Source organism: Akebia trifoliata, chromosome 2 (assembly GCF_017979445.1).
Source record: "Akebia trifoliata isolate Shusen 1 chromosome 2, ASM1797944v1, whole genome shotgun sequence".
Classification (NCBI taxonomy): domain Eukaryota; kingdom Viridiplantae; phylum Streptophyta; class Magnoliopsida; order Ranunculales; family Lardizabalaceae; genus Akebia; species Akebia trifoliata.
This window is the reverse complement of record NC_141376.1, coordinates 17,989,301-18,005,181: the sequence shown is the minus strand read 5'-3', so window position 1 is coordinate 18,005,181 and position 15,881 is coordinate 17,989,301. Positions and strand designations below refer to the sequence as shown.

Genomic DNA, 15,881 nt, shown 5'->3' with positions numbered 1-15,881 from the left:
GAATTTTCATTTTTTAAAATAAATTCCAGTAATTTTTGGTGCATAGGTAGACCGATGTAAGATCGGACTAAGGGTTTGTTAATTTTGTGTTGTGTGTGATGCTTTGTTTATGTTAAAATAATAAGTATGTTGATGCGTGTTATGTGTTATGTGTGATGCTTTGTTTAAAATTTATTTTGCTTAGTTTTAAGTTTTAATTATTTTAATTTTACTATTGAAAATAATAAGTATGAGAATCGAGATCCGATCCGAACCAAGGTTGGTTTGGATTGGTTCAGTTCTGTAAGGTAATTGGATTAGTTCGATTCCAACCTTGTAGAACTGATCATGTTTGGTTCGGTTCCAATTTTGTCAAAATCTGAACCATGTGCACCCCTAAGTTTTAGGGCATTTATGAGATCCAAATTTTGGTCTCGTGTTTTTCGTAGGAGAGGGGTGAGAAAAGATTTGTGGCTACTTGAGGCAAATCTAGTAAAAAAATATTGAAATCAGGTTCTATACATCCTGTAAATAATAAGTGGTTTTTATCTGGCCCACCCTGCCTGGACAATTAGATGGGCATGCTTGGGCTGGGATTTTGAGACCCAAATAGCAACAGCCATATGGCCTAGCACAAGTCAGACTTAGTCCAACCCATTAACATTGTTAAAGCTTGGTGGCAAGTGACCCAACGTGGATTCATGATAGCCATGGTATATGAAAGGAAATATATTTTTGGAGCTGCAGTCTAGAGTTCTTAACTAGATTTCTTTCATTTTTGACGGTTGATACGACACACTTGAGAGATCTACAAAATTTGCCACCTTTTCATTTTTGAGTCGTGCTACACTGACTTTGTTGGACACTACACTCAACATTGTACTAACATGGCAGTGTACAGATAACCATAGACTTCTTTTCTCGAGATTTAAGTTAAAAAAATCAACAATTGTTTATGTACTGCCACATCAGCACATTGATGAACGTAGTGTCCAATGAAATTTTCTTTGCATTTTACATCATAGGAAGTTTCATTCCAACTCTCCTTTCCTTCGTCCCCCATTTGGGGTGGGGGATGGAACAATCTACGTGGCAATTTACACTTGAAAAACTTTTCTTAATGCTCTAAGTTTGATATGCCACACCTGAAAATCCAACAAATAAATATAAGGAAGAAAAAAAGAAGAAGTATGAGGAGATTTGAAAAAGAGTTGTGATTTTTTTACTCGAAAATTTTCACTTATTATGTACTTAGTTGATGTAGCAAGAGCACAGAACCATAAATCTTTTTCTTCGAGATACTCAAGGTAAACGATCAACATTTCTGTGCCCTTGCCACATCAGTGGAGTACGGATGAGATAATAATTTTTTAAAAAGTATTATCGTTTGTATATTCCTCTGTGTTTTAGTTTGAGATGTTCTTTGTTTCTTCAAAATGATGAAATATCCCCTTGACCTTTGTCCTCTTATAGACCAATGTAAAATGACTATCGTTATCTTCAATCTTTAGTCATAAACTCCTGATTTTTACAACCTTGCCTTGACCATCTTGTAGGAAATCTTTATTTTTTTTCTTTATAAAAAATTATGTCATTTCTACCTTATAAATATCTTATCTTATTTTCAAGATTTGAAGGTTAAAGACAGTTTAAGAGAGACCTAATAAGGAAATAAGAAAATAAGAAAATTGACTCACAAATCCACCTTTTTAAAATATACTTTATTTACATATCCTTATATAGTAACGATTCAACTGAATCATTTAAATTAATAGAAAAATTCTAAGCAACAAACCTAACAAACTCAATGCTTAAGATGAAAATTTTTTTATTCAGGAGATTGAATATTTCTCATTTTGGAGGGGACAAATCATTGGTTTTGCTATACATTTAATATGGGTATTTAGGTCATTGATTATTAGCCTAATAGAGAAGACTGAATTCAAGGGGGCCTATCATATCATCAGTTTGAAAACATAGGGGTATCTCAAAAATATTAACCAAAACGTGGAGATTTACGTACCACCCAAAAAAACCTCCTTGTTAGCCGTCACTCATTGCGGCACCTTATCGTTCTAAAGATTGCTGATCCTACGAAGAAACCATGTCCATGGTAATCTTTCTTTTTCTCTCGATCGGTTAATATTGGTTTTTTTTGTTTTTGTTTTTTTCAATTATTTCGAATTTAAATGAGCCAATCTATTGATTGCATTCTCCAATATTGACTGTAAATACAAACCAGGTGATTTCTTAGTATAAAAAATTGATATATTCAATTTACAATCTTTTGTAATAAATAGAAAAAAAAAAGTATAATAAATTAAAATAATTGAAAAACTAATAAAGTTATTTAAAGATGATAATAGAATATTCTAACTCTTGATAACTTGGACAGTAAAGAAAGCAAATTGGCATTTTCTGACACCCATAGATGCCCATTCTTTAGTTGAAAAGATGCAATTTGATACTTTTAAGTGCTGATATGGTCTCTACCTTTATCTCTATCTTTTTTTAATAGATATTTCTTTAATTTTAGTTATCTGGATATGGATATGCCTTCCAATAAGCCACATTCATGCTCGATATTTCGGAATAGACATACCAATTATACCAGAGAATTTATTTCTTTATGACTTAGTGGACTGCATTGTGAACTTGTCTGACGACATTCGCTCTTCATGCTAAGATTAAAATTTATAGACCAATTGTTGGGTTTGGTGATATAAATCACTGTTCTTTTGTTTCTTAAGTTTAATGGGTTTTGTCCAAGGGTATTTTGGGTAATGTCATTTCATCAGTGTATGAGAAACAAAAGGAGTTCCTAGATGGTAGTTGTTGTCCATAAAGGGGGTATTCTCTTTGTTAGAGAGTGTGAGAAAATATTGAGTCTCTATGTATGTATTTTTCTTCTCTTATAAAACCTAAATGCTCATGGTTCTTGAGGGTGATTTTCACATGGTTGTTGCGGGTTTGTGACAACGGGAGTGAGAGTGATTTCTTGTTTGGGTTCTTACTAAAGTTGGGTGTAGAGATTTGGTGGGTTTCACTGGAGAGTTGGAGGCAAGTATAAACTTCCATACTTGTAATTTCTTCCTTGAGTAGTGGATTTCTACTTGTCGACTTGTCCATGGATATAGTCTTATTGTGGGTAAACCACATATATCTTGTGTTGTGGTTGTGGTCATTTCTATACGCTCTTTATTTTTCTTGTATTTGCTTTGCAACACATTTCTTGGGGTTTGGTTGTTGGAATTGATTGCTTTGGTGTTATAAGGGATTAATTTCAATAATCAAATTTCTGTGTGTGGCTTGGGATCTAGCCACAACACCAATGACCTAAAAATGATAGAATACCAATTTTAGTAAAGTTTTAACAAACCACTCGATTATTCAGGACTTGAATGTGTGTATGTGTGTGTGCGTGTGCGTGCTGAAAGGTGGGAGTGGGGGGAGGGGTGCTGATGAAAGGGAGAAAATTGTAATCCTTTAAAATTGATGGTTTCAAGCAATGTTTACATAATCAAATTGGATTACTTAGCAAAAAAAAAATCGAATTGGATCATAAAATCGTAACTAATGGGATTGAATTCAAATCCTTGGATCATAGTATTCAAAAATATTTCCGTCAGAAATTGAGAAAACATGAATAATATACAAAAACTAGATTATGCCTAGTTTGAAATCTGAATCCTACGATTCATTTCAGATAGTACAATTCACTATTTTATAGTACAATTCATGCGTGAGACTCGATTTGTTATTCATACATATCAATAAAAGTCCCAAATCCTACGATTTTAATAACACTAGTTTGAAATATAACGTGCTTATTTATGCATGTCATTGGCATTGGGAAGTGGAAAAGAAAGTGTGTACTCGCCTTAATGGAAGGCATGGCTATGATTGAGAAACCAAGGTGGTTTTTAGAATTGAAACCATGATTCTTTTAAGTTGACAAACCAAACACCTTTCGAGTTGTTGCGAGTAATCCACCATAAATGAGTAGAGCTTCATCTCTCCATCCTATCTCTCGCTCAAATCCTCTAGTTTATTTGGACGACTAGGGCTAGGAAGGGTTAAGTAGAAAGGGATCAAGTTTCATTGTTTTATACATTTTGAGTTATGATACTCATAGAGGATTTGATGGTTTTTAAGAATAAAGTGGAACCAACAATAATAATAGTGGAAAATCAAATAGTGATTGTATGATACCACTTCATTGGGAAGCACAATGACTGGCAGAGGTTCTACTAGAAGCGTTCAACGTCTTTACTGAGAAAGAAGGGTGGGGGAAGTCACTTATCAATGGCCACGTTAAGTTGGCAAAAATATACTTTAAGGAGATTGGAAGATATATTTGACTTTGTGAATGATTTGGGAAATGTTGGAGCCAATCTTTATGTTTCCCAAAGGATTAAAGACGAGTGGGTGGACGGAGGTTGCTAAAGATTTGAGAATCATCGTTTTAGGAAAACTCAAAGGCTCATTGTATGCTTTTGCCTTTAAGTTGGCAACCATTGTTTTCAGGCACCATTAAAGGTGAAAAATCAACGTGTTGTCAAGTAATCAAGTTCTGAGAGGGTCAACGCCTGCCATGAGATCATTCAATATCCATGCTAAGGTTCAAGAAATGGCGATTAGCCATCATTTGTGGATGGTCAGATGAAGGGTTGCGTCCCCTTGGAGTAGGGATTGGGTCTTACATGGATTGAAATTAGAAGGTTGCCATTCCATCAATAAGGGATTTTCTGGGTGGATTATTCGAGACTGATAATTCAACCATTTGCATATTAGAATTGATGATTAGTTCATTGCAGGGCATCGTTAGTCCCTAAATCAATGGGTGTGGCTAATGAAAACTTGTCCTACTCAGTAATCATTCAGGTTATCAATTCAAGCTTGAGATAGATTAACTTTTGTGATTGTGGTGGTGGATTTGCTAGAGGAATGGTGCAGGAAATTGTTAAGGAGGGGCAATCATTCGATATTTAGAGGTAGATTCAAACAAGGATGGCCAAGCTAGGGAGGAATCCAATGGTGGAACTTACTCATATCGTTGGCAAAGCTCAAGGGGTCTTGGGGGAATCATGCCCCAATGAAACTAAAGACTTTTGGAATCTGTATGCCCTAACTCTGAGCATGTCTTTGCCAATAGTGGTCGAAGTCCATTGATTAATTATGGTCCTTGATTCCCACATATGGAAAATTTGAAGAAAAATCAAAATAAAAGCTTTTGATGTTAAGCAACCAAGGGCATCATTGATGCACAGAGCAAAGGAAACCTATTTGTACAAATCATGAGTGTTCTCCGATATCGAGAAGAATCGTACCAAAAGTTGACAAAGTAGCAAGTAACTTTAGGAATTCATACTCTCTTGAAGATTTTTACAATAGTTAGACAAGCGATTGCCTTGCTTTGGTTGCAATCTCAAGGTGTATCGAGAATCCAAAATCTAGTATAGTTCTCAAAGACTCTCTAGAATCTAGATTATACTCACTATGGTCAAGTAATGCCTCGTAGGTCCTATGAAGGTTGTTGATAAATCTACAACGAGCAACTCAAGGATTTTTCTAGCCAGTCTTTTCTATCTTGTTTTGATGCCAAACGAAGATCTTTCCCCTTTCTAATGTCAATTATGGGATTAAACATTTTTGGGTCAAAAGGGGTCGGAGCCCATTCATGTGAGCATGATTTTTGGCCCACGACTGGTGTCCCATTGGCATCTTTCATCTGTTTTCAACACTCCAAATATTCTCAATCCTGTTACAATGGAGATGAACTTCCACAGTCCAACACCCTAAAGGTGCCACCACCAATGCATGTTCTAAAGCTTGCCTAAATCTTGGGATCAATCTTTTCCAGTGGGGAAAACTAGTTATGAATTCCCTATGTCTTCGACTTCAAAAGAATTGCTTGATAGGAGTCTGAAAATCAATACTTTTGTAGTCCAATCAAAATTTGGTCCTCACGCCTTCCCATATTGATGTTAGATCTCCTATTCCTATTGCAAGTTTGGAATCTCACCTAGAAGCTCATCTCCACTTCGAATTCTGTGAAGGCCTGGCTACCTTGCATACCCATGGTTTTGGCTACTGTTCATACCCAGGATTTTTTATCTGGTAAAACTATTTTCTTTTGAGGTTTTCCTCTTGTTTGGGCAAAAGGCACACTCTTTGCCATTCCAAACCCTCTTGCTCTTGATTTGGCTGTTGTCTCAATTTCCACTAGGTTATCTTATGGGGGGGTGGGGGTTGGAAGGAGCGGAATAGATGTATCTTTGAGGATAAAGTGCAGAATCTGCAGGATATTATCTTAGACATTTTGGGTTTGCTGTTTTTTTGTGGGAAAGCCTTTAAGTAGTTCAAGGGAACTTTTTTTTGAGGATTTCATAGTATATTGGGATATGATTTGTTATCTAGATGCTTCTTAGTTTTTGTTTGCTTTTTTGTTTTGTTTTTGTACTTTAGGGGCCTTCTCGTCCCCATTTTTCAACTTATATAAAAAAAAATCCTTATGATATGCATCCATTTTTTTGGTCAATCTTCAATTTTAGTTGCTTGCCAATTCTTGGTGTGGGTTGAATAATTTTTTTTATGTTCTTCTTAAACTTGCTGATTCTGAATTCTGGGGTTGGTTGGAAAGTAGTAGATGCTGACAATTGGTCGATGGTTCACTTCCTGTCTTTCTCAGGTTCTCTTAAATCAAATTCCTTTATTTTGCCCAATTGAACCCAAGCTTAAGAAGTGCCACTTGGCGAAGTGGTAAGATGAGTGGATGGTTGTTCCCACATCCTAGGTTCGAACTCACTTGAACCCATACTTCTTATGCTAACCACTAACCCATCTTTACCTATAAAAAAATTCCTTTGTTTTGCCCTGATAGAACTCCGATATATTACATTCCTCTTAATGCGACTGAGGATGTTGAAATACCTTACTAGGCCTACATATGATTCTAATCGGGGGTTGTTGTTTGGAAGACTTGGAAATGGGTGAGTGTAGTGTGAACCCCCTTGGGATTTAGGAGGAATTTATTGAGAAGATTGTAGATAAGTTTCTAGATCAGTTCCTAAAAATAAAAATCAAGTTGGGTATCTATACTCTAGAAAGACAGATGAGACTCTAGTCTTGTTTCATGTCATAATAGCCAAAAAGATAGAGCTTGGGCTGATATTCAGTAGAAAAGGCAACACTTTTGCTCTAGTGTCCTTGTGGGATGACCAGGCCCATCCCAATTTGACTCCAGGCATGATTTGTAAAAAGATCAAGTACAGGCCAAGAATCATGAGGCCTCCATCTCTAAAAGGATAGCATAGTGATTCTGAGAAGGTCAAGAGGCGTAAATCTAGTTTGGTTAAATAAGTCAAAAGATTAGAGTTAGATTTGATGACTTCCCTATCAGAGTTGCAGGTTTTAGGAGAAAAGGATGGGCTAACTCATTCCAATGTTAACAAACACCTTTTCGTGGAACATAAGAGGTTTGAGGGATGGTTGATGATGTTGGATTTTTTTTGGGGTCTACAATTGTGCCAAGGGAGAGATTTTAACATAATTAGGTTTTCTTTTGAGATGAAAGGCTGTTCCAGGCTAACTAGCAGTATGAGATTGATTTAGGAATTTGGGAAGTGCCACTTGGTCCAACAAGCAGGACGACCCAATTCTTTCATGGTTGGAAAAATTTCAGGTTTCTCTTATTTGGAAAGAATACATCAACTCTGTCTTGCAGGTCAATGTTCCTAATCTAACATTGGACCATTCTTTTATTGCTCTTGAAGCCGTTATTTTTGGGCAGTTGCCCTTTTCTTTTTTGTTTCGAGAACATGTGGCTTGTCCACTAGAATTTTAATGATCACGAGGAACGTTGGTGGAATTCTTTCTCGTTCTCTGGAAGGACGGGATATCGATTTCAGATGTAGTTAAGAGCCTTAAAGGAGAAATTGAATATTTGGAACAAGGAATCTTTTGGAAAATTCGAGTTAAAAGAGAACGGATTGTTGGATCTCATTGTAAGGTTGGACACTAAAGAAGAAGTAGGTTCCATATTGGATTTTGGGAAAGATGGGAGAATTAATGTCAAAAATGAGTTTCAAAAAGTTGTGGTTATGAAGAGTTTTGTCAAACGTAAAAGTCAAGGGTGCAATGGATCACGGAAGGATACAATAACACCAAAATCTAAATTATCCATCGAGCTTGAAAATCAACAGGGAAGTATGCATAAAAAAATCAATGAGGAAGTTTTGGAAGGGTAATAAAATTAGAGAAGGGGTAGTGGACTTTTATAAAAGTTATATTCGGAAGATCATGGTTTCTCTTGATGCCATTCCAGCTAATCATTAACCTGACTGTCTCGCCCCCAAAACCTAAAACTAATCCCCATGATTTCGTGTTAGATTTCAGAATATTGATGGATAACTCTTTCATTGTTATAAACTTGCAAGGTAAACGAGTCCTGTTCTTCCTTTCAATTTGGAGTATTATTTCTGAACTGAAATCAGTAAACCGTAGAAAGTGAGAATGCTGTCGACGTGTTTTGGCACTCTTTTATCGTAGTCATGCTTTGGCACTCATTCATAGTTGGGATGAAACACTTTCAGCTATTAGTCCTTAACATAACACAACCACTAGCTGAGTTTAAGATAGGCATTTTTAAAAATATGTTGGAAATTTTTTTATTTCTCAGGCTATTTTTCATTTATCCATTATGTGCTTTTAGAGAACTTGGGGTCGCTTGATCATGGTTGTGTTTATTTGTGGTTCATAATTATTAGTTACATACTTTAGATGTTCAAACATGCAGGTAATCAGAAATTCTAGAGAAGTGCTGGGGGCAATAACCATTGGCAAGTCTGCTCATGTTATTTATCTTTTTACTTTGTTTTTTCTCGCTCAGTATGAGATATTTGCTTGACATTCTCAATATTACAGGATGCACATTTCATAAATGTTACTTTAAATTCTCTCATATTTTTATAGATGTTCTGTCAAGTATGAGACATGGATTATTGCCAACCAAATCATTAAGCGACCTATCTTTTCGTGGCACTGTAAATCGTGTCCACACAACATGTCGACTACCAATTCCTGGGACAACATCGAGAACCAAAGATAAAGCTTCTTCAGAATTTTTGAGGGACAAAAAATTGGTTCCTCATTCAGATCCTCCTAGTATCAAAGATCTCAACCTTTTATATCAACTGGTTGATCAGAGGTCCATTTTTTCATATGGTTTCCGTATCTGCAGTTTTCTTCTTAATTGCCATGTTGGGACAAGTAGCATAGGAAGAGATGAGAAAATGATTTTTTTTCATTCTTATGATGTTTTAGATAGCATATACTGATTTGTGAGACCCCACATTCTTGGGATAAGGCTTTGAAGCGTATTGGTTATGGTGCAGTAGCAAGCTCACCATCCTGACTGGAGCAGGAATAAGCACGGAGTGTGGGATTCCTGATTATAGAAGGTTTCCTTTTAACCTTTCCATTCCTCAATTTAGTTAAACATTGGGTATTTTAGAAACAACCCCCTTTTAAATTGGTGAAATTAGGTTCACATTCTTTTGCAAAATGCAAGATTAGGTTTACCCCCTTGACTGTAAGTCGATGTTATTTTTTCTTGATGATTTATCAGTGAATTTTTTTCCCCAAATTTTGATTTAGTTATTTAAGTATTTGAAGAGCATTTTGAAAATTTCACTGTTAAATCATCAAGAAAACACAACGTTGATTTACGGTCAAAGGGGGATAAACTTAATCTTGCATGTTGCAAGGGGTAAACCTAATATCACCAATTTAACAGGGGGGTATTTCTAAAATACCCTTAAATATTCATCTAGGTGACCGTCTTGCTTAGCCAGGACCCCTAGTACCATTGCCAGCTTTAGGTGGCACTGATCATGAGGCTGTCACCTAGGCCCTAAAACTCTTGGCATTAAAGCATTGGCGTAACATACCAGCAAAATCCTTATTACACGAAGTATACTATAATTATCTCTAATAGAGTAGTTTCAACATTTTTTTTTTCCATTCATGTTTTGGAGACTTGGCTTAAGTTTTGAATCCTTGCCTATCAAATTTTGATGCCTTGGCTAAGTTTACCTTCTATTTTAATAGGAACTCTGTGAAACACAAAACAATGCCCCTCACTTAAGTTTATAGGAGGGGTTGTTTTGGTAAAAGAGAAGAATCCCTCTTCACTCCCTCTACCTGTTTCACCTCTTACCTGTTTTTTGATTTGGGGCTTTGTTCCCCTTTTTTGTTTGTTAGACAACTGAACTCATCTAGTTTTGGTTCATATTATCGACTTTTCCTTTCAGTTGAAATGTAGGTTTATACTAATGTAAGTGGTGATCAGTATACTTGAGGCCATATTTAATTTTCAGAGACTTAGGCAGGGTCGTAGACTTACCTTTCTATAAAGTACACATTTTAATTTGAGAAAAACTATTTTGATTTCCGAAATTCCAATCTAATAGAAACCAGTGGAAACAATGTCACATTTGCTTTGAAGTATGAATTCTGTTCTACTCTACTTCAGTCTTCTTTTTATTTTTTGGGTACATAACAATATCCTATCTTTGTTTTGTTGCAGTCCAAATGGAGCCTATAGTTCTGGTTTCAAGCCAATTACACATCAGGTGATTTGAAGACACTTTTGAGATCCTATTCCTCCCCCATTACATTGATCATTATGGGTTTTGTGAAAGTTCCACATCGAGAGTGAATAGGCAGGTTCGAAATGCTAATATTAGTAAAATATATAAATATATATATATATATATATATATATATATATATATATATATATATGTGATGGGTACTAATATTGGATTATTTCCTAGCCCTAATAATTCCTATATATATATATATATATATGTGATGGGTACTAATATTGGATTATTTCCTAGCCCTAATAATTCCTAAATTTGTTAACATAGTCAATTCTTGTTTGATTAAGCGGAACAAAGAAGACAGACACGCAAACAGGACAAAAAAGAATAAGATATCTCCCACCATCCTCATGTATATTTAAGTAGTCATGATAAAATTGCATAAACCACCCCTACTGGGGATTTCTACTGAGAAAAGAAATAGAAAGCAAATGATAGATGACACCAACAATGAGAGAAAATGGGAAGTATAATATTAATATACTACAATATGCCTAATTACATAGAAGAAGTGAATTATAAGGCTTTGGCAGAAACTCTACCAAAGGCTTAAACATTGTGATAAAAAATTTCTGAACCAACCAATAAACAACTTGGATTGGTAATGACAAAAATATCATGTATCTATACTTATTTTTTATGCTGGATAAAAAGTGTCCTAACAAATGGGCAAAGTTGCGACAACAGACCCTGCAGTTATAGTAAATTCAATTGAAGGATAAGGGAAACACAGAAGTAGGTGAAGCGTAGATAAAATTTCATACCTTGATTTGATTAGCAGCACACTACACTCCCTAAAATGGTGAATCACTCAAATAGAGAAGAATTGCAGTGATCTATCTCCAACATAAACTTTATCTCCTGAATTCATAAATTTGCAGTTGTCAGAATTTATTTTGACATATTTTTTCCACTGCTATTTTGCAATTTTTGTTTCTAGTTGAATAAAACAAAGAAACAACATGCTTTAATAGTTGAAGGTGCCACCTCAATAAGGTGGTAAAGTTTGTGAGAGGTAACACCATAGACATTGGGATCAAAGCCCCATCTTCACCAGCTTAGCTAATCATTTATTTACCTATCCCATTTACTAAATCCAAATCTAAATCTAATAAGAAGCTTGAGGAAATCAGCTGGTAAGAAAAATCTAGAATAAGATGGCTTAAAGAAGGCAACAAAGATATAGGATTCCCCACATAATTGCTAATGGTAGAAGAATAACTAATGACCTATCCCATATAACAGCGGATGGGATTTTGGGAGGTCAAGAGAAAATCTATGACTACGTAATTGATTACTAGTTTTGTCTTTATATGGAGCCTTGCCAATGGAGACCTAATCTTGAACCATTGTTGGCAATAGGGCTCCTTGAACACATTGCTTTCCTTTGCCTTTTTACAAGACGAGCTGCCACATTCAGTGTTTTAAAGTGCCTAAGGCATACTTGAGGCGTTTTGGATTCTTGAGGCGAGGCGTAAGTCTCAAGATGCAGTGAGTTGCAAGCCTCAATTAATTTAAAACAAAAATTCCTAAAAAATATATATAAAAATTATAATAAATTCAAAAAATATATAAAAACCAGTAAACAACCTTCAAGCATCAAATAAACACTAAACAATAAAAATGTAGGGAAGTAGAAATGTAATATAGGAGCAAAATAGCGATGTATCATTATCATTACTCATAGAGTATCAAATATCAAATAAACTACTACTCTGAGCTTAGGAATGAAGTTTTAGAGTCTATTATAAACTAGAGAAGAATTAAACAACTAAAAATCATCTTCACTAGTAGGGTTGTCCAAGGAGTCATCATGATATCGGATTCCTATATCATCTTCTGGATCTGTCTCTATGTCTTCACATTCCTCTTCATCTATCAAATGCAATGGGTTGGTTTCTTTGCCTTTTCCCTTTCATGCATCTAAACAAATTCAAAATTATAATAATTAATATAAAATAGAATTGAAGAAACCTTTAAATTATGTATAACTTGTATAAGTTAAGAACAAGTGAACAACATAGACTAATCTAATTAATTGCTTACCTCTTGCCTTATGTTGATTCATTGATCTTTTTCTTTTCCTATTGTAAGTGATTGTCGTGGTCTGGGATGTTGGAATTAAAGAGGGTACCATTTCAATGTCCTCATCTTCTCCCTCAGCTTCCTCACCCTTGTGGGTCTCGTGCTCATCACCCCATCTCCATGATTCCTATTGTTATGATCTTAGTCTACAAGTCACTCATTATTCGACTCGATTTGCTTCACCAACAATGGATCTTCGTCTGTTTTCTTTCTCAATTTCAATTGCCTTTGCCTCAACCTCCTATTGTACATAACATAGACTAAGGAGTTGAGCTTAAATTGCTCCAATCGATTTCTTTTCTTAGTGTGAACCTAATGGAGGAAAAAAAAATACATAAATAAAGTAACACTTTAATTAACATTAACAAGAGATAAGTATGATATTACCTAATTAAATACACTCCAATTTTTTTCACACCCTGAAGATGTGCATGTAAGGTTCAGGATTCTTACGACGAATCTTGTCAATGTTGGTGTTGTATCTACATAAGCAATCCACCAAATTTATTATCATATAATTGACATTAACAAGAGATAAGTATGATAAATTATTGAAATGTTAAAAACTTAACATATGGATTAACAAAAAAATAATTAGAAAGTAGAAGTAAAAAACTTACTAGGACTACGTTTGTTTCGGGTAGATATTGTTTGATTAAGACCAAAGAAGTATGCGTAAAGTCATCAATTTGCAAGTGAGCCTCTCTTTCTTTTGGATCTACAATTAACTTCTCTATACAATTATACAATCCAAAATTGAATTCATGGTGGGTAGGGAAGTTAGGCTCATAATGGTATTGGGGTTCAAGTAATATGCCGCGGCATAAAGATGTCGATGTAACTGAAAGTTCCACCTCCGATCAACTATCTCCCATATAGGTTTGTACTTGTCTTCATCACCACCCATGCTTTTTGCAATTTCTTCTTTCGTAGCATCTATAAACTTATATATGAAATCCATTGTTGACACTTTCTTTGAATCCACCCTTTTCAAAACACCTACTAAGGGCTTCGTGGTTTTTATTGCAAAAATAATATTAGACAAAAAACTTTTGTCTTTTAAAACCGAGTCTTTTACTTCTTTTCCTTCTTTATTCTTTGTCCAAGAGATCATTGCCCACTTTTCGAATGCAAACATGACCTCAAGAGGTTGTTTACATTGCATCATACTCTGCAATGTTTAGTAAGCAATGGTGAATTAAGTCACTGCAGGTGGAACAATCTCCTTATTTCTGTAGTTTATCATCAAAGTTAGCACTCATCCATTGCCATAAATAAAATTCGCTATATTCTTTGCATTCTTTAATGCATGGGCATGTCTAAGTAGCTCATCAATTTTCTCAAGCATTAAGTCGATGCAATGGGTCGCACACGGAGTCTAATATAATATTTCTCTCTTTTCCATCGACATCACCTTCATGTTTGAAGTATTGTTTGTAACAACTTGCACAACTAATTCCTCCCCAACCTTATCAACAACTGCATCTAACAATTTGAACATCAATTTAGTATCTTTAACCGCATTAGATGCATCAATTGATCTCAAAAATATACTTCCCTCTGAATTATTAACGAGCAAGTTAATCGATTGTCTTCCATGTATATCCTTCTAACCGTTGGTAATCCTCAATTATATCCAGGTCTTCTTGTATTCATCTATCATTTTATCTACAATTTTCACATCTTCTTTCAAAACCTATGTTTGCATTTCATGTGGAATTGATGGCCTCAAAAAAGATGGACTGCTACATACATTGAAAGAAGTTGCATTTTCCAAAAAAGAAAAATCTCCCAATGTCCAGGCATACTTGGTTTCTCAATTCTTTTTTATTTATAATTGGAGAACTTTTGGACAATGGATTTCGACAGTCTTCGTCAACATCAACAACATACCAATCCATAGGTCTCTAATTCCTCTTGAAGAAACAACTCCAAAGTCCAAACCCCCCTCCCCCTACTACCTCCTCCAACTCCAAGACCCGGAGCAGAGTCAACATCTTCTATAGGGCCGACAAAATATGCCCCTTCATTGGCCAAATTTTCTAAATTTCTTTGGCTCATTATCTTCTTTTCTTGCCCCTTCAATAAATAATCTTTCATTTCATTGTTAACATCTTCGGGTACATGTAGGCATGGAGCAATGTTTTTTTTTCTTCTAGTAGCTGCGAGATGATTTTTCAACCTCTTGACTCCCCCCATTATGATTTTAGAATAATAAAGGCATTTTATGTACATATAAGTTCTTGCCCACCTGAATTAGGTCCATCAACTTTAACCTCAGGCTTCCAAGCGGGGTCTTTTCTATTATCCCCACCTTTTTGCACTTTTTTACCACTTCGTCTAGGCATTTCTATCAATTACCATCAACCACCATCATAAATAAGTAGAATAAAACAAACAACAAAATAATCAAACACAAAATAAGAGAAAAATATGAGATTTTGAAGAAAAAAATAGGTAAAAAAATTCAAGAATGTTGTAGAAAAATCACATACCTCAAAACCTTAGAAAATCCTTGATTTGTTAGTTCTATTTGACCACAATCTTCATAAGAAAATTTTAGGAATGGATTAGAAATCGGATGAGTATTGGAGACTCTAGGAAGAAAACTTGGTGTAAGGAGATTTTAGGTTTTAAAGAGTGATTTTGAGAGATCTCTTGATAGCCTAAGTTTAGAAGACAAAAAACACTTCTATTTAGTAGACTCTATTAAATAAAAGACATTGGGGGGGGGTGTATTTGTGTAAAATAAAGCTAGAAAAAAAATCAATTATTTTACCCATGACATTGGTGTTTGTCGAACACATTGAGGCATAAGCCTCACTTATAATTGAGGTGTGAGGCATGAGGCGTAAGCCTCACTGATTTTTGCTAAGGCTTACCGTTTTTAAAACAGTAGTCACATTATTGGTGTGGACATTCGAAATGCAGTTATTGAATTTCACAAAATATACATTCATAGGTCGGAGGAACACTCATTACCTTCATTACAAAAAGAGATGGTGTTGAGTACCTTAAAGATTATCATTTGATTAGCTTTATTGGTGCTACTTACAAATTTTTCTCTCAAGCTCCTACTTCAAAGATGAAAGAGGTCATGACTTAAAATTATTTTCCTTTCAACGAGCCTATGTGAAGGAGAAGTAAACC

At 35.1% G+C, this 15,881-nt stretch overlaps 1 protein-coding gene across 4 annotated transcripts in view; it reads left to right on the top strand.

Annotated features, from left to right (window-relative positions):
- Positions 1 to 1,957: 1,957 nt before the first annotated feature.
- SRT2 (sirtuin 2) overlaps positions 1,958 to 15,881 on the top strand; it is a 28,172-nt gene continuing 14,248 nt past the window's right edge. For 2 of the 4 annotated variants that reach the window (XM_086431926.1, XM_086431925.1), the window contains exons 1-5: positions 1,958 to 2,092; positions 8,777 to 8,819; positions 8,905 to 9,187; positions 9,375 to 9,440; positions 10,568 to 10,613. In XM_086431926.1, the coding sequence (XP_086288052.1) occupies positions 2,084 to 2,092; positions 8,777 to 8,819; positions 8,905 to 9,187; positions 9,375 to 9,440; positions 10,568 to 10,613 (447 nt within the window). In that variant the 5' untranslated portion in view covers positions 1,958 to 2,083. The remainder of the gene's footprint in view (positions 2,093 to 8,776; positions 8,820 to 8,904; positions 9,188 to 9,374; positions 9,441 to 10,567; positions 10,614 to 15,881) is intronic. The other 2 variants (XM_086431927.1, XM_086431924.1) reach the window with 2 other exon arrangements.